Consider the following 18332-nt stretch of genomic DNA (forward strand, 5'->3'; position numbering starts at 1 on the left):
GTTTGCATCTTCCTAATGACTAGTAATTATGAAAGTAAAGAAAGTGAAGTTGCTCAGTCATGTCTGACTCTTTGTGACCCCATGGACTGTAGCCTACCAGGCTCCTCCATCAATGGTATTTTCCAGGCAAGAACACAGGCAAATACAAGAATTTGCTATTGCCTTCTCCAGGAGATCTTCCTGACCCAGGGATTGAACCCGGGTCTCCCGCATTGTAGACAGATGCTTTACCGTCTGAGCCACCAGGGAATAATGATGAGCACCTTGATAATCATGCTTATTGGCCACTGAATACTGGGAATGCTCATGAAATAGTCACTGGGCTCTGTGGCTGTCAAGGCCAAGGCCACCAAGCAGTAGACACATGGACATGCTGAGGCTGAAGCCAGACCTTACTGCATCTGTCAGTTTATCAAGCATGGCATATGGCTCTCAGCCCAATAAATGCTGTTATAATTTAGGGTTTTTCCTAGTCTTAACAAATTATTTGATTATTTCAGTCCTAATACTGGTATAGTGCTTAGGGTGATTTATAGTACTTTCCCTTTTATGTTTAATTTTTTGAAACTTTTTGTCGTTCAGTTCTCAGTTCTGTCTGACTCTTTGCCACCCTGTGGACTGCAGCACGCCAGGCTTCCCTGCCCTTCACCATCTCTAGGAGCTTACTCAAACTCATGTCCATTGAGTCGGTGATGCCATCTAACCGTCTCATCCTCTGTCGTCCCTTCTCCTCCTGCAGTCTTTTCCTAGCATCAGGATCTTTTCCAGTGAGTTGGCTCTTTGCATCAGGTGATCAAATATTGGAGCTTCAACATCAGTCCTTCCAGTGAATATTCAGGACTGATTTCCTTTAGGATTGACTGGTTTGATTTCCTTGCAGTCCACCGGACTCTCAAAAGTCTTCTCCAACACCTCAGTTCAAAAGCATCAGTTCTTCAGAGCTCAGCCTTCTTTATGGTCCAACCAGTATTTTGGTACTCTTTTGAATACTTGTTTATTTCCACTGGCTCTTAGATTTGGAATAAAAATGTAAATTCTGGCTACTCTCTGGTTTATAGTAGAAACATCAGTATTCATTACCCTTAAATATTTACTGTTATTTTTAATTTCTTACAATATTAATAGGCTGCATAGATTTTACAAAGTATCTGTAGTGCCAAAATTCAGTATGCTGACAGTCATGTTGTGATTGGGCAGTATAAATTAACTCTGGCCTTTTTATCAGTTATTTAGAGTCTGGTTTGTTCTGAGTTTTTTTTTTTTTTTTAACTATGTTGCATTTAGTGGGGGCTGTTTCATAAGTGACTTCCAGAAAAATGAAACAGTGCTAGCTAGTATTTAGATCGTGTTTAAAAATTCTGTAATTTATGCATTCTTCCCAAGAGAATGAGTAATTTAGCTTTATTATACATTATTAACAATACTTTTGTTAGTAATTAAAAGTAGCTATTTTAATTTGTTAGTAATTTAAGTATTATATATTAATAACCTTTAATAATACTTTTTTGGATAAAGGAGTATAATGATTCTTATCCTGTGGTTCCTTTATATAATTGCATAGTCACTGTTTCCCATGAAACAGTGTATGAAAATAAATGTAAATACACAGATTTCTTAGGTTTCTTGAGTCTGAAAAATTGTTTGTTATTTTTATTTTAAATACTGTATCTATAGCTGTTGAAATTTCAAGTTCTATGTTGAATTAAAAACAATACTTTGACTACTGGTTGAAAGTATCTCAAATCTAATGTTATTTTAAAGCAGATAAATAGAAATTCGTATCAGTTAACTTTGAATCTGATTTTACCGTTTCTTACATTTTCTGTATCCTGACTTTTTTTTATAAGATCAGTTTCATAGCATCGTATGTCTTAAACTCTGTTGCTCAGTCTCTGGGTCGTGTCTGGCTCGTCGTGACACCATGGACTGCAGCATGCCAGGCTTCCCTGTTCTTTGTCATCTGGAATTTGCTCAGATTCGTGCTCATTGAGTGGATGATACCATCTAACCATCTCCTCCTGTGCCCCTCTATTCTCCTTTTAGACATAGATTGGGGAAATTATTTGTAACAAGGATCGTATCAGTTACAGCTGTTTCTTTAACTTGAGTGACTGGCAGATGGGTCAGCTGTACTCAGTATTAAGTTGTAAAGAATATAAAAGTTAAAGTTTATTTACATAAGATCGTTCACAGAAAGTTTTTAGTACTATCGTAAGACCTAAGATGTTAGAGGGCACAATTTATTGAAACATTTAGTATCATGATTGTTGCTAAAAATTGCCCCAAAGTTAACTTGAATTATGATTTGCTATGTGATAATAATGGTGTTGACTTCTTGAAACAGGGTTCAGAAAAGGTTGATTTGGATATTACACATACATATCAAGTTGCAGGTCTAGGAATCAGATAGGGGAGTGAATTTGGGGTGTGTGTACCTATATGTTTTAAACATTTGTTAAGTTGGTGTGTTTTTATTATCTCTCATCTCATTCTTTCTGCAGCCTTATATTCTGTTATATTATTCTGTGTGTTCTTCTGGATCCCTTTTGTCTACTTCTACTATGAAGAAAAGGATGATGATGATACTGGTAAATGCACTGTAAGTAGCTTTATTTTAGAGATCTCAGTTTAGGGGAGAAGGGATTATTTCTTCCTGTTTTCAAATAACGTGACTTTGATTTTATTCTCGAGCAGTGTTGTCTAATAGAAATATAATGTAATCCACATGTGAATTTAAAATTTTCTAGTAGCCATAATAAAATAAGTAGAAAGAACAATTAAAATTATTTTTCATGACACATTGTATTTAATATTATATGTTCGAAGTATTATTTCAGATAGTCAAAAACGTTATTAATGAGACATTACTTTTTTTTCACATTCTGTGCAAGTTAGAGTGCATTTTACACCTGCAGCATACCCCGGGTCAAACTAACTATATTCCAGTGCCCGGAAGTCACAGGGTACTTGTGACTGTTGTTCTCGAGTTCGGCAGCTGGGTCAGCAAACTTACTTCTGTGTAAGGCCAGTATACAGTGAGCGTGATGTGAGGTAGGAGGGGCTGTGTGTGGCCCACAGGATGCGGTTTGCTGACCCCTGTTCTGGGACGGAAAGGGGGACTCTCAGATTGTCCTTACTAATTCCTGCAGTAATACAGATACAGAAACCTGGTCAGTAGAGCACACGTGCGTGTCCAGACCTGCAGACCAAGGTCACTGAAGTCTTGGTATAAAACTCTTCACTGAAACATTAGCAGGTAGAATTCAGGAGTATCTTAGAAGCATGTTAATATAGTATATAACTGAGTTGGGCCAGTCTCTGGAATGCATTGGTGGTTTAGAACTAGCACTTCTATTAATATATGGTAATTTAATAGGTCCTAGAAGAAATTGTATGTTGAAAGGTATTTGCCAAAATTGAATACTTTATTTCTAATTTAAGGGAAAAACAGCATAAAAAGAATGAATTTATTTTGTTTTTTTATTGAGTTACATGAATTTGTTTTATAATGTGTTTTTGGTTTGTAACATTTAAATACATATGCGTGTGTGTGTATGTGTGTATATACATATATATATATACATACATACATATACATATACATATATTCACTCAAAAGCCAGCATTAGGCATAGCTGTGCTTATTAAAACTTGACAGCATTTGCATTAAGATCATTAGCAAAGTACATCAGCAATATTTTAAATGATTCCCAGAGTGGTAGTCAGTGCAGTTTGTTAGAGGAAAAAGTGTTTAAATATACATAAAGAAAGTTGAATTATTATCTGCAGATACTGTGTGATTCTGTATTTGAAAACCCAGGGTGTGTAAGCTAGAGTGGCTAGTCACAGAGTTGCTGTTGAAAATGGGATGAGCAGGTGCTTCCTGTCTTCACTGCTTCTCAAGTGCATCTTCCCCATCCCCTATGGTTGACCCTCCTTAACTTTACCTTAGGTATTTTCCCAAAGACTGTCTCAACTCCTTTGTGAATAAGAATTTATCATATGAAACATAAAGTTACATTTTAAAAGGTGATTATTTTAAAGATTTCATTAGGCCGAGAGACAAGTCATGTTTTCTTTTCTCACTGATGTAGCTTTTCCTTTGAGATTAACTTTTCTTTCCATGTATTTAGAGTGTCTAGTTTGTGTTTTTGTTAAACTTTGGCTTACATTATGCGTACCAAGGAAAGCACAGGCTTTAAAGAACTGAGTTCTTGGTTTCAAGTCCTTGTTTAATCCCTTGGCACCTATGTGACATATGGTAAATTAATTAACCTCTGGGCCACAGTTTCCTTATCTCTGAAGCAGGGATGGAATGCCTATCTCAGGGGTGTTGTAAGTATGAAATGAGTTTAACATATGTAAAGTTCTTAGAAACAGTCCTGGCATGGTATGTGCTTTATATATGTGTATGCATATTTATAAAATAAATTTTTGTAAGTGTATGTTTTATATATTATATGTATCCAAACATATATAAATTAAATATTATAATTCTTGCTTAATTATTACTTAACCCATTTTGATAAACTGAGGTATGGGCATTGTAGATTCTGATTGCTCCCTATTTTGAGGAATATTATAAAAATATTCTGGTATTTATTAAAGTAAAGCAATTACTGTTACGTCTCCCACAAAGAATTCATTATATTTTAGGTGTACTGCCTTTTCATGAGATCTAATCATTGAAAAGATCTAAAAAATCTAGTATAGTGTGAAAGATACTTAAGATATGTTATATGCATTGTTTTTCAATAAAGAGGAACTTTGCACAGTTGAATATAAATGTATATAGAACATGAAAGTACTGTTACACTGTAGCAAGAATACTTTATATTTTAAAAGTTTTACTAAATGGAATGTTTTTTCTCCTTTGACATCTAGCAAGTTAAAATGGCACTCAAGTATACTTTGGGATTTGTTGTGATTTGTGCACTTCTTCTTTTAGTTGGGTAAGTTTTGATTTTTATTCTCCTGAAAATGGAAACAGCATTATTTTAATGATAATGATAATAGTAATAAGGGCTCATTAATAAAAATCCAAGAAAGAAAGTCAAGAAAATTTTAAAAGAACAGACTACCAACAATCAGTAACCACTACATTGTTCTATCTAGATATTTTTTAATGTGTTCAAATATATGCAGAAAGCCCCTTCTCCCATATACCCTCCATGTTGTAATTTTACACAGATGTGATTACTTTTTATGTGATTTTTGGTAATCACTGGTTGATACATTGCAGGCATCTCTTCAGGATAGATGCATCATTTTTGTGTGTATTGCATTCCCTTCTTAGGTTGTAACAATTTATTTGGCTGGTCTTGTGATGGCTACTTGGACATTTATGATGTTTGCAGTTTTTCCATTTTTGTAAACAACACTGATGAAAAATCCTTGTCTGTACCTCTTTTCAGATTTGATGCATCAGTCTTTAAAACTTTGAATTAATCTTTGTCAACAGGTTCTTTCTTTTTTTCTTTCTCTGTCTCTCTTCTTTTATTCTTCCTGTTTCCCTCCTTCAGTCTCTCTTTCCCTCCCTTTTTTGGCTGTGCTGGGCAGCTTGTGGCATTTTAGTACCTTGATCAGGGATCGAACCCAGGCCCTCAGCAGTGAGAGCATGGAATCCTAGTCATTGGACCACCGGGGAGTTTCTAATGAGTTTGTTCTTAATTCTTTTTCCATACGTTTTTATAAACTTATATCAGTAAGTTTTTGTGTATTTATTAATACATTAAAAAATTTCATTTTGGAAAACATTTGTCCCTGTTAATAGAAGACATTTATCCTTGTAAAAATAGATCTTGATTTTTTTTTTTCCAGCAGCATTCTTAAGCTTCTTCATTTATTCAACTTTAAACACTTAACAGTCTTTCCTTGTGGCTCAGACGGTGAAGAATCTCCCTGCAATGTGGGAGACCCTGGTTCGAATCCTGGGTTGGGAAGATCCTGTGGAGAAGGGAATGGCAACCCACTCCAGTATCCTTGCCTGGAGAATCCCATGGACAGAGGAGACTGGTGGGCTACAGTATATGGGGTTGCAAAGAGTTGGACATGACTGAGCGACTAACACATACACACAAACACCTAGGTGTGCCAAAGAGCATGTGCATGTACATGGAACACTATTAGGCTAAAAAAAGAAGGCCTACCTCTCCAGGTCAAGTTGTGGGCGTGATCACAATAATCAGCATGACTCCAAGTACAGCCAGAACCAAGCAAACAGAAAGGTTTCAGAGATGATAAATGGGCTTTAAAAATTAAAGTGAGACAGCATAGGACCTCAGTTCCTGAAGACCAATGAATTATAAAAAGCATGCATTTGCTGTAGAAGCAGTAATGAAATAATTTCTGTGAGGGAAATTATTTTAAGATCCCCAGGATAAACAGTGAGTTGGGAGTCAATTTAAAAAACCTTAGAACCGAAGATTTCAAACTTCTGTCTTTTTGTGCCTGTGTGCTGCCCAACTCATTCCCAAAAAGGAACAAGAATCAGATTCCTACCAACTTAAGACTCCTAAGACGTGTCATTTGTCATGTTGGTTTCTGCAGAAGCTGTATCTTGTGAAGTAGTCTTTAAAAATAAAAATGAAAGAAAACCAAAGAGTACCATGAGAAGCCACTTTCTCCTTCCCACTGTAATTTTGCTTTGGTTTGCTCTCTAAAGATTTAACAAAAATCAAAATCATTGGTCTCAGATTCCTGAATTAATGTGACCTCACTCCATGGCTGATGTGGCCAAGGTAGATGCTTTTGTACAATTAGAACAGAAGGACTTTATATCAGCAGGACTTTAGGGCTCTGGCTCCACTGTGTTTACTATAAGGTACACTGATGACAGGGTGGAGGTCAGAGAAAGGTGAAAACGTCCGTCACAGGGTAACATGACAGGTAGCAGGACCCTAGGTAGACTTGAAGGAACCAGTTCCATTCTGGCAGGGGAAACCCACAAAAACAAGTTTCACACTTGCAAAATTATCACTCTGAATTCAGGAATAAGAGGCACTGGGTTGTAGATACAATTCCATCTGTAGATACTAACTTTAAATTTAGAGAAGAAAAACACTTAATGAATTAATATAATGGGTTGGGCTTTCTTAAGTGATTCTTAAGTCCAGCTGTGACACAATTAACAGCTGTGATAAGAAGTCTACCATAGCTCTGGCTCAGAGGTGGTCTTTAGTTTCACAAAGTCCGTCTACAGAAAGTCATGTAGCTGTCTGTCATTGCTAAATTTGTTGTTTGCAGAAGCCCCAGAACTCTGTTTGCTGAGTAGAGTCCTCACCATTGAAGCTCTTCCTACATACAGGTCGTGCATCATGCAGTTCTAAGCACAACACAGTATAACTGCTGTCAAAGTAGTGGTTTCAGGGTAACTGTTGGATTTCCTGGTCACCTGTGTAATCCTCTTTGCATACTGGACACTGTGTGCCCGTATCAACTTGTTCCTGAGTTATTGTCACTGTTGGAAGAGATGTGACCTTTCCCATGTCAGCTGGGGGAGGCCCTGTATTTTCCAGTTGTTGAAAGGATGTGTTCTGGTGGTATTGTTACTTATTTTAGCTCTTAAATATATTTTTAAAGTTGTTTTTGGCTTTTTAAATCAAGCCAGATCTAGTTAAGTGAATTTGCTTTGTCAGTGTGGGGGGTCCCTTATCTGTAAATCTAAATTACCTAGAATAGAGATCAGCAAACTTTTCTTAAAGAGTAGATAGTATTTCAGGTTAGTGGACCAAGTAGTCCATGTAGCAGTACTCAGCTCCCCTCCTGTAGCTCTACAGTAAGTCACAGACAGTGCATAAACCAAAGGGCATGACTGAGTGCCAGTGAAACTTTATTTACACACATGAGCCCTTAGTAGTTGGCTAGCTCCTTATTTCGAACATGACTGAAAACCATCAGTGAAATCAAATCTTCATAGTAGCCAGGATATCTTTCCTGGACAAAACAGATTCTGCAATTTATTGGTTCTTTGCAGGGGGTTAGGAGAGCAGAGCAGAGAAAGAAAGGAAAGACTAGGCCGTGTTGGGGGTGTGACCCTGTGAGAAGGCAGGATGAGGAGACCCTTGGAGGAGGTAGGGAGCCCAGCTGTGCGCGTGTGTGAGGGGAGGGCAGCGCAGTGTTCTCTACCCAGAGGAAAGGTTGGTGAGCCTGGGGTGGGAGTGCCTCTGGCGCCTTCAGGACCAAGCGAGAGCAGCGGGGAGCGGCTGGAGTGGAGGGGCTGGACCCAGCCACGGTACAGGAAGAGGGGGTGCTCAGGGCCTGGGGGTGTTGGCAGCATTCTGACATTGATCCTCAGGGAGCGGGGAGTTGTTGAGGGCATTTGCTCATGGAGTGACGTGATCTGAAATTTCACAGAGATTCCTGGATGGTGTATTGAGAGTTGACTTTGTGGTGGTCAGGCTAGAAACTTGAGGTCTGTTAGGAGCTCTTGCAGTCACCCAGACCAGACAGTATGGTCACAGCAGTGAGGAGATCCTGCCTGTGGTTTGGAGAAAGAGCTGGCAGGGGTTTCTCACAAGGCAGGCACAGAGGGTATGAGACGAGGAGGAAAGGAAGATAGATGCGCCTGGACTTAGCCCAACTACAGACTTCAAGGAGCACTCCTCTCACCTCTGAAATCAATTGCAAGCTGTTTCAGGGTTCCTAAAACCACCCTCAGCTTTGGTAATTCTCTAGAGGGATTCACAGAATTCACTGAAAGCAATTATATCCATGGCTACCAAGGACTCCCCTGGTGGCTCAGAACGTGAAGTGACTGCCTGCAATGCAGGAGACCCAGATTCGCTCCGTGGGTTGGGAAGATCCCCTGGAGAAGGAAATGACACCCCACTCCAGTAATCTTACCTGGGAAATCCCATGTATGGAGGAGCCTGGTAGGCTACAGTCCATGGGGGTCACAAAGAGTCAGACACGACAGAGTGACTTCACTTCACTTACCATTTATTACAGGTAAAGAAGACAGATTAAAATCAGCCTCTTGAGAGATGCATAGGACAGAGTCTGGGAAGATTCCAGATGTGAGGTGACTGTTGTCCTCTGGATACATTACCCTCTGGCTTCCATGTGTGACAACACGTGTGGAGTACAGATTCCCTGCCATCCCAAACTAGAGGGTTGCTCAGAAACCTTTCCTAAACTGAAATGGCCTAAAGGGAAGGAACAATTTCCTGAGGACCCACCTTGCTCACGGAGGCACAAAATAAACCAGATAGAGCACAGATGCCCACACACCCAGGTCAGGGTGGTGGTGGCTGGATGCTGAGACGCTGAGTGTGGTTCCCGGGAAAGAACTGGGTGGTGTCACGCTCTGCTCAGGGTGTGCACTGCCTCTGTAAACTGACTCCAAAACCAACTCTGATATTGTCTTTGCCTTTTGCCTTTCTTCATAAAAGTGACCGTTTTCTTTTCAGATTTCTTTCACCTAGTGAAAATAGGTACTAATATAATTCTTTCAGAAAAGTGAAATGGCATAAAGTGAACTTTCAAAATGCTGGGGGGCTACTTGTATTTCCCACAAGGGAAGCTCACGTGGCGTTTTTATTGCAGCATGTCTGAGGGACTGATAGCCTGTAATTGCCTGCATGATCATCTCACCTCCATGCTGAATTGCATGATGGTCTTTCTGGCCTATCATGTGAGGCTGGGTATGGCCAGCCCCTGTCCTGAAAACAGATGCCCAATCAGGTATGACCTGGATGACATGCCAGAATCGTGGGCAAAATTCAGACTTCACTTGGGCAAGGCCAGGTTCTTTACTCCACGGGAAGGGCGACTCTGTCCTCCACAGGCAGATCTGGAGGAGGAGCAGGTTTGCTGAGGGATCCTCATGAGCTCGGCATGGCTCATGGGCAGTCTTAGCCTTCAGGAAGGATGTGGAGTAGGCCACCAGGTCAGGCCGTAGGAAACAGAGTTTAGTCTCTGTTCTTCCAGTAGCAACATGCAGTGAGAATTAGAGCTTTATCCTTTGTCACATGTGGGAAATGAGTTAGATGATTGCCATACACTGCTCCCTGTGCCGCCTCCCTCCTTTCTCAGTCCTGGAACCCTTTTGTGCTTATACTGAGAGCCTTGATGGGCAGGTGAGAAGGAAGGGCGTGCAGGGCTCTTAGACAGTGGGCAGCTGCGATGGGGGCAAGGGCAAGGGCGTTTCCTCCTTTTGTCTAAGAGGATGAGAGTGGAAGGAGTTCCAGGTCGGTGCACAGGTTTTGGGGCAAATGAAAGTGTTCCTCTCTGATGGGCTCTTGTTTTCTCCTGCATGTTTGCAGTGGGAGTCCTGCTGAGGGCCCTGATGTGGGGGGAGGGTATGGGCTCCTCTAGTTCATCGGCCAGAAGCTTGTGACTGGAGGACACACAGTGCTGTCTGGTTATCTCCTTACCCCGTGTGAGTGTCTGCGGGAGGGGCGTTAGGGTAAGTGATGGGCTGCATTTCCTGAAACTCTTGAAGGTGACATGCTCTAGTTTTTGTTAAGTGATGAACTTGTTTTTGATAAAACAGTAGATAATTTTATGGCCAAAATTTGGTCTAGATGTAAGCAGATCATGCAGCTAACACCATTGGAGCCCTTGTGGGTTGTGCAGTGTTAGGAATAAGATGGAGGGTTTTGAACTCTGTCCTCACACTTCACATGGAGAGAGCTGCAGATAGATACTTGAGTTACCATGTTTAAGGACTCTGATAAGAGACCGATGCCAGAGGTTGATGGTGGGGTAGCAAATTCTGCTTTACAGAATCAGGTAAGACATAAAAGGAATTAGTCTTTGAATCAGAATTTGGTGAAGTGGAAATTGGTCAGCAGACTACATAAAGAAAAATGGTGGATAGCAGCTGTAATGTATGGTTTGCCCTTGGATGGATTTGAGCTGTGCGGTCCACTTAAACGTGGGTTTCTGCAGTCACCAGCCCTGTGGTCCTGTGAGGTTGGTTGATAAGTGGATGTGGAACTGCGGTGCTGAGGATCGTGAGTGTGGAGGGAACACATATCTGAGGACGAGTGTAAGTCAGACTCAAGTTGTGATTGCCTAGAGGCTTGGCAGCACCAATCCCACACACAGTGTCAGGGTCACCTGTACTAGTCTGCTCACACGGCTGTGAACAGCAGGCGTTTATTTTCTCGCAGTTCTAGACTCTGAGGTCATGATCAGGGTGCAGGCAAGTTTGGTTTCTGACGAGGCCTCAGAAATGATGGTCTCCTTCCTGTGGTGCCCTCACGTGGTCTTTCCTGTGCTCCATGGGGCAGCATGTCTCCAAGGGCCCTTCCTCTTCTCAAGGGACATCATGCCCATTGGCTAGGGTCCCAACGTATGACCTCATTTAACTTTAGTTACCTCCCTATGCACTGGTCATAGCAAACACCCTCTTCCAGTGACACAAGAGGTGACTCTACACACAGACATCACCAGACGGTCAACACCGAAATCAGATTGATTATATTCTTCGCAGCCAAAGATGGAGAAGGTCTGTACAAAAAAAAGACTGGAAGCTGACTGTGGCTCAGATCATGAATCCTTATTGCCAAATTGAGACTTAAATTGAAAAAAGTAGGGAAAACTACTAGACCATTTAAGCATGATCTGAATCAAATCCATTATGATTATATAGTGGAAGTGACAAATAGATTCAAGGGATTAGATCTGATAAACAGAGTTCCTGAAGAACTATGGATGGAGGTTCGTGACACTGTACAGGAGACGGTGATCAAGACCATCCCCAAGAAAAAGAAATACAAAAAGGCAAAATGGTGGTCTGGGGAGGCCTTACAAATAGCTGTGAAAAGAGGAGAAGCAAAAAGCAAAGGAGAAAAGGAAAGATATACACATCTTAATGCAGAGTTCCAAAGAATAGCAAGGAGAGATAAGAAAGCCTTCCTCAGCGATCAATGCAAAGAAATAGAGGAAAACAACAGAATGGGAAAGACCAGAGATTTCTTCAAGAAAGTTAGAGATACCAAGGGAACATTTCATGCAAAGATGAGCTCGATAAAGGACAGAAACAGTATGGACCTAACAGAAGCAGAAGATATTAAGAAGAGGTGGCAGGAATACAGAGTACTATACAAAAAAGATCTTCATGACCAAGATAATCATAATGGTGTGATCACTCACCTAGAGCCAGACATCCTGGAATGTGAAGTCAAGTGGGCCTTATAAAGCATCAGTAGGAACAAAGCTAGTGGAGATGATGGAATTCCAGTTGAGCTATTTCAAATCCTGAACGATGATGCTGTGAAAATGCTGCACTCAACATGCCAACAAATTTGGAAAACTCAGCAGTGGCCACAGGACTGGAAAAGGTCAGTTTTCATTCCTATCCCAAAGAAAGGCAATGCCAAAGAATGTTCAAACTACCACACAATTGCACTCATCTCACATGCTAGTAAAGTAATGCTCAAAATTCTCCAAGCAAGGCTTCAACAGTATGTGAACCAAGAACTTCCAGATGTTCGAGCTTAGGTTTAGAAAAGGCAGAGGAACTGAGATCAAATTGCCAACATCTGTTGGATCATTGAAAACACAAGAGAGTTCCAGAAAAACATCTTCTGCTTTATTGACTACGCTAAAGCCTTTGACTGTGCGAATCACAACAAACTATGGAAAATTCTGAAAGAGATGGGACTACCAGACCATCTTACCTGCCTCTTGAGAAATCTGTATTCAGGTCAAGAAGCAGCATTTGGAACCGGACATGGAACTGATTCCAATTAGGAAAAGGAGTATGTCAAGGCTGTCACCATGGTTATTTAACTTATATGCAGAGTACATCATGTGAAATGCCAGACTGGATGAAGCACAAGCTGAAATTATTGCACGGAGAAGTATCAATAACCTCAGATATGCAGATGACACCATCCTTATGGCAGAAAGTGAAGAGGAACTGAAGAGCCTCTCGATGAAAGTGAAAGAGGAGAGTGAAAAAGCTGGCTTAAAACTCAACATTCAGAAAACTAAGATCATGGCATCTGGTCCCATCACTTCATGGCAAATAGATGGGGAAACAGTGGAAACAGTGGCTGACTTTGTTTTTCCACAATCACTGAAGATGGTGACTACAGTCATGACATTAAAAGACTCTTGCTTCTTAAAAGAAAAGCTATGACCAACCTAGACAGCATATTAAAAACCAGAGACATTGCTTTCCCGACAAAGGTCCATCTAGTCAAAGCTGTGGTTTTTCCAGTAGTCACGTATGAATGTAAGAGTTGGACTGTAAAGAAAACTGATAGCTAAAGAACTGATGCTTTTGAACTGTGGTGTTGGAGAAGACTCTTGAGAGTCCCTTGGACTGCAAGGAGATCGAACCAGTCAGTCCTAAGGGAAATCAACCCTGAATATTCATCGGAAGGACTGATGCTGAAGCTGAATCTCCGGTACTTTGGCCACCTGCTGCAAAGAATTGTCTTCATTGAAAAAGACCCTGATGCTAGGAAAGATTGAGGGCAGGAGGAGGAGGGAATGACAGTGGATGAGACGGTTGGATGGCATCACCGACTCGATGGACTTGAGTTTGAGCAAGCTCTGGGTGTTGGTGCTGGACAGCGAAGCATGGTGTGCTGCAATCCTTGGGGTCGCAAAGTCAGACGTCCCTACAGGCCCTGTATCCAAATACCATCCTGTTGGCGACTGAGGCTTCAACATCGATTTTGTGGGGACAAATTCAGTCTACAGCACTCTGTTCTCTGCCTTCCCCAAAATCCATGTTCTTCTCATATGCAAAATGCACTTACCTCATCCCAGCAAGGCCCAAAAGTCTTAACCCAGCATGGAATCTGAGTCTTGGGTCTCATCTGAATGTCATCTAGATCAGGTGTGGGTGAGATCTGAAGACTCTTCCTGGTCGGAACCCTTGCCCAGCAGTGAACCTGTGCAGCAGGACAGGTCGTGTGCTTCCAACCACAGTGGTGACAGGAAATGTGAATGTGCCATACCAGTTCAGAACTGAGCAAGGCAGAGTCCCTTAGATCTTAAGGCTCAGGAATAATCATCTTCTTTGATGGGGGCTTTGCCCTCCAGGCCCACCAAGGGGTGGGTCACTGCCCCGGCCCTCCGCAGCCCTGCCCTGCACCACCCCCTGATTCTGGGTGTTGGTCCTGCCCCTTTGACTCTGCATCAGCTCCCTGGCAGCTAAGCTGAGCAGAGGACCCTGTCTTCTGAAATTGAGGAGGAAGCAGCTTTGCCCTCTTGTCTAGTAGGAGCGGCAGCCCTGATAACTGAAGTGCCTTTGGGGTCTTTCTTGAAGGATGAAAGCACATTCTCTGCTAAATAACTCTGTGACCCCATCCTGACGAATCTCGAGTCTCAGAGCCTTCCCTTATTGTGTCTCATCTGTGCTCCCTTACCTTAGTTCTGGTTGACTGTGTCTCTGCTGGTGTCACCCTGTCTCTTCCTGTCTTCTGTGAGACAGCTGATTAAATCGATGGTTTCCACCCATACTAATCTCCTTGACAAGTGATTGTTCAGCCAAGCTCTTAGAACGTGCCTGCTCACTGTTTTCAAAAGGCTGGTTCCTTTTTGCTTATCTCTCTCTCTTGCATTTTACTATAAATGGTATGGAGAAACCAACTTGCTCCTTCCAGCACTTTGCTTAGAATTTTCCTCAGCTAAATATCCAGTCTTATCTCTTACGAGTAGTTCTGCCTTCCATAAAGCACTATAAAACTATTCAGTCAAACTCTTCGTCACTTTCTAATAATGATCTCCTTTCTTTCAGTTTCCATTAACATATTCTTCATTTCTAGCTGAGATTTCCTCAGAATGACCTTTTGTGTCCATATTTCTAACAGCATTCTCACAGCTTGTATGTCTTCTCTAAGATGATAGAGGCTTTCTCTAAAACACTCTTTTCTTCCTGAGTTCTCACCAGAATTGCCTTTAACATCCACATTTTTATCAGTAGTCTGTTCAGGGCAGTTTGGACTTTTTCTGGCATGCAACCTCCGATGTCTTTAGGTCTTTCCCTGTCACTGAGCTCCAAAGTCACATGTACATGTTCAGGTATTTGTTACAAAGTAGAAACCTGCTTCATAGTGCCAAAATCTGTATTAGTCTACTTGGGCTAGGAATAATGTACATACGTGCACAGCTGTGTCCAACTCTTTTCAATCCCATGGACTATATAGCCCACCAGGCTCCTCTGTCCATGGAATTTTCCAGCCAAGAATACTGAAGTGGGCTGCCATGTCCTTCTCCAGGGGATTTTCCTGACCCAGAGTCTGAACCCATGTCTTCTACATCTCCTGCTTTAGCAGGTGGATTGTTTACCACTTAGCCACCTACTTGAGCTATCTTAACAGAATACCACAGGCTTGCTAGCTTCCACAGTGGACACTTACTTCTTACAGTTCTGGAGGCTGAGAGTCTAAAATTAAAGTGTCAGCAGGTTTGGTGTCTGGTGGGAGCTCTCTCCTTGGCTTGCAGATGGCCGCCTTCTCACTGTGTCATCCTACGGCTTTTCCTCTCTGCTGGCCACCAGCGAGCTCTGGTGTCTGTTCCTCTCCCTAAAAGGACATCAGTCCCATCAGGTCAGAGAGTCACCTTTGGGACCCTGTATCCAGGTACCATTCACATGGGGACTTAGCACCTCAACATAGTAATTTGAGGGGGAGGGGACACACTTGAGTCTATTCCATATGATAACTGAGAAACTGAAGTTAGCATGGAATAGTTAAAGAATGATATAAAAAGTGGAATGTGAATTTAAATCCTCCCTCCCCCAGTTGTTGTTGCTGTTGTCCAGTCTCCAGTCGTGTCTGACTCTGTGACCCCGTAGCACGCCAGGCCTCCCCGTCCCTCACCATTTCCTGAAGTTTGCCCAAGTTCATGTCTATTGCATGATGCCATCCAGCCATCTCATTCTCTGATGCCCTCTTCTCCTTCTGCCCTCAAATTTTTCTCAGCATCAGGGACTTTTCCAATGAGTTGGCTGTTCCATAATGTGACCAAAATACTGGAGCTTCAGCTTCAGCATCAGTCCTTCCAATGAGTATTCAGAGTTAGTTTCCCTTAAGGTTGACTGGTTTGATCTCCTTGCAGTCCAAGGTACTCTCAGGAGTATTCTCCAGCTCCACAGTTCAAAGGCATCAATTCTTTGGTGTTCTGCCTTCTTTATGGTCCAACTCTCACATCTATACATGACCACTGGGAAGACCATAGCCTTGACTATACGGACCTTTGTTGGCAAAATAATGTCTCTGCTTTTCAACACAGTCTAGGTTTATCATAGCTTTCCTGCCAAGAAGCAATCATTTTCTGATTTCATGGCTGCAGTCACCATCCACTGATTTTTGAGCCCAAGAAGAGGAAATCTGTCACTACTTCAACCTTTTCCCCTTCTATTTGTCATGAAGTAATGGGGCCAGATGCCATGATCTTAGTTTTTTTAATATTTAGTTTTAAGCTGGCTCTTTCACTCTCCTCCTTCCCCCTCATCAAGATGTTCTTTAGTTCCTCTTCGCTTTCTGCCATTAGAGTGGTATCATCCACATATCTGAGGTTGTTGATGTTTCTCCTGCCTATCTTGATTCCCGCTTATGACTCATCCAGCCCGGCATCTCTCATGATGTGCTCAGCATCTAGGTTAAATAAACAGGGTGACAGCCGTGTGGTACTCCTTTCTCAGTCCTGAACCAATCAGTTTTTCCATTCAGGGTTCAAACTGATGCTTCTTGACCAGCATACAGATTTCTCAGGAGACAGGTAAGATGGTCTGGTATTCCCATCTGTAAGAGCTTTCCACATTTTGTTATGATCCACACAGTCAAAGACTTTAGTGTAGTCAATGAAACAGAGGTAGATGTTGTTCTGGAATTCTCCTGCTTTCTTTATGATCCAGCAAATGTTGGCAATTTTAATCTCTGGTTCCTCTGCCTTTTCTAAGCCCTGCTTGGATGTCTGGGAGTTCTTGGTTCATGTAATGCTGAAGCCTGGTATGCAAGATTTTAAGCATGACCTTACTAGCATGGGAGATGAGTGCAGTTGTCCGATGGTTAGAACATTCTTTGGTACTACCCTTCTTGGGAATTGGGATGAGGATTGACCATTTTCAGTCCTGTGACCACTGCTGGGTCTTCCAGATTTGCTGACTTATTGAGTGCAGCACTTTTTAAAAGCAATTTCATCCTTTAGGGTTTTGAATAGTTCTACTGGAATTCCATTGCATCCACTAGGTTTATTAACAGCAGAGTTTCCTAAGGCCCGCTTGACTTCGTGCTCCAGAATGTCTGGCTCTGGCTGACTGACCACACCATCATAGTTATCCAGTCCATTAAGATCTTTTTTATACAGTTCTTCCAGGTATTCCTTCCATCTCTTCTTGATCCTTCAGTACAAAAGAAAAAAAAAAAAAATTGTAAGGTGGCATTTCAAGTGTTTGTGTTGGCAAGTGACAGACCATGAGCTTAGCCACATAGGTGGGCTCCTGATCTTACATACGGTGTTTAAGACATTGAGTTTTATCCTGCTGAGCAATTGAAAGGCAGTGCAGGTGTGGAGAAGGAAATGGCAACCCACTCCAGTATTCTTGCCTGGAGAATCCCAGGGATGGGGGAGCCTGGTGGGCTGCCGTCTCTGGGGTTGCACAGAGTTGGACATGACTGAAGCGACTTAGCAGCAGCAGCGGCAGCAGCAGGTGTGGATATACTGGTGTTTGCACCCATGAAAGCAAATATATATGAATTTTTTGCAGCACTGAAGGATGCATGGAAAGGGGCATTTGGGAGTTGGTCAGTGAGACACAAGCGGTGGGAAGGAAGATCAGTCAGTTAGCCACCACTGTCGTCGTTCAGGTGGGAGGTGAGAGTCTGAACTGGAGTAGTTTCGGAGAGCAGAGAGGAACAAACAGGTAGGCAATGTGGAAGATAAATGTGACTTGGTGATTGAGTGTAGGAGGTAAAAATCTTATTTTCAATTTTGCTAAATTCCTGATTTCAATTTTATATCTGCTGAAATTCATTAGCCTTTCCTTTGTCCCTTCCTGCAGAGATAATCTGTATTAAGCTAATTCACTCAGATTGGGTGTTGAAGGTTTTTTCTAAGCAGTTTTACTGTTGTTAAGAGCAGAAAGGAAATGTATAATCTTATGAGGATTTCAGTTCTTAGCTTGATCTTGTATTGTGTGTCTTTGAAAGTTGAGGTTCTCTGTATTCATTTCTTTACGTTGGGGTATAGTTGATTAACAATGATGTGTTAGTTATAGGTTTGCAGCAAAGTGATTCAATTAGTGTATACACTACTATATTTAAAATAGATAACCAACAAGGACCTACTGTACAGCACAGCGAACTTGGCTCAACATTCGATAATAACCTACATGGGAAAGGAGTTTGATTAAAGAACAGGTA

The 18332-nt window shown here is 41.8% G+C and overlaps 1 protein-coding gene across 2 annotated transcripts in view; it reads left to right on the forward strand.

Moving 5' to 3' along the window:
- The window catches only part of LMBRD1 (LMBR1 domain containing 1), a 136798-nt gene that overhangs the window by 44781 nt on the left and 73685 nt on the right, over window positions 1-18332 (forward strand). For both annotated transcript variants that reach the window (XM_044924545.1, XM_006074255.3), the window contains exons 4-5: window positions 2502-2599; window positions 4885-4952. In XM_044924545.1, coding sequence (XP_044780480.1) covers window positions 2502-2599; window positions 4885-4952 — 166 coding nt within the window. The remainder of the gene's footprint in view (window positions 1-2501; window positions 2600-4884; window positions 4953-18332) is intronic.

This window comes from Bubalus bubalis, chromosome 10 (genome assembly GCF_019923935.1).
Source record: "Bubalus bubalis isolate 160015118507 breed Murrah chromosome 10, NDDB_SH_1, whole genome shotgun sequence".
NCBI classification, from domain to species: Eukaryota; Metazoa; Chordata; class Mammalia; order Artiodactyla; family Bovidae; genus Bubalus; species Bubalus bubalis.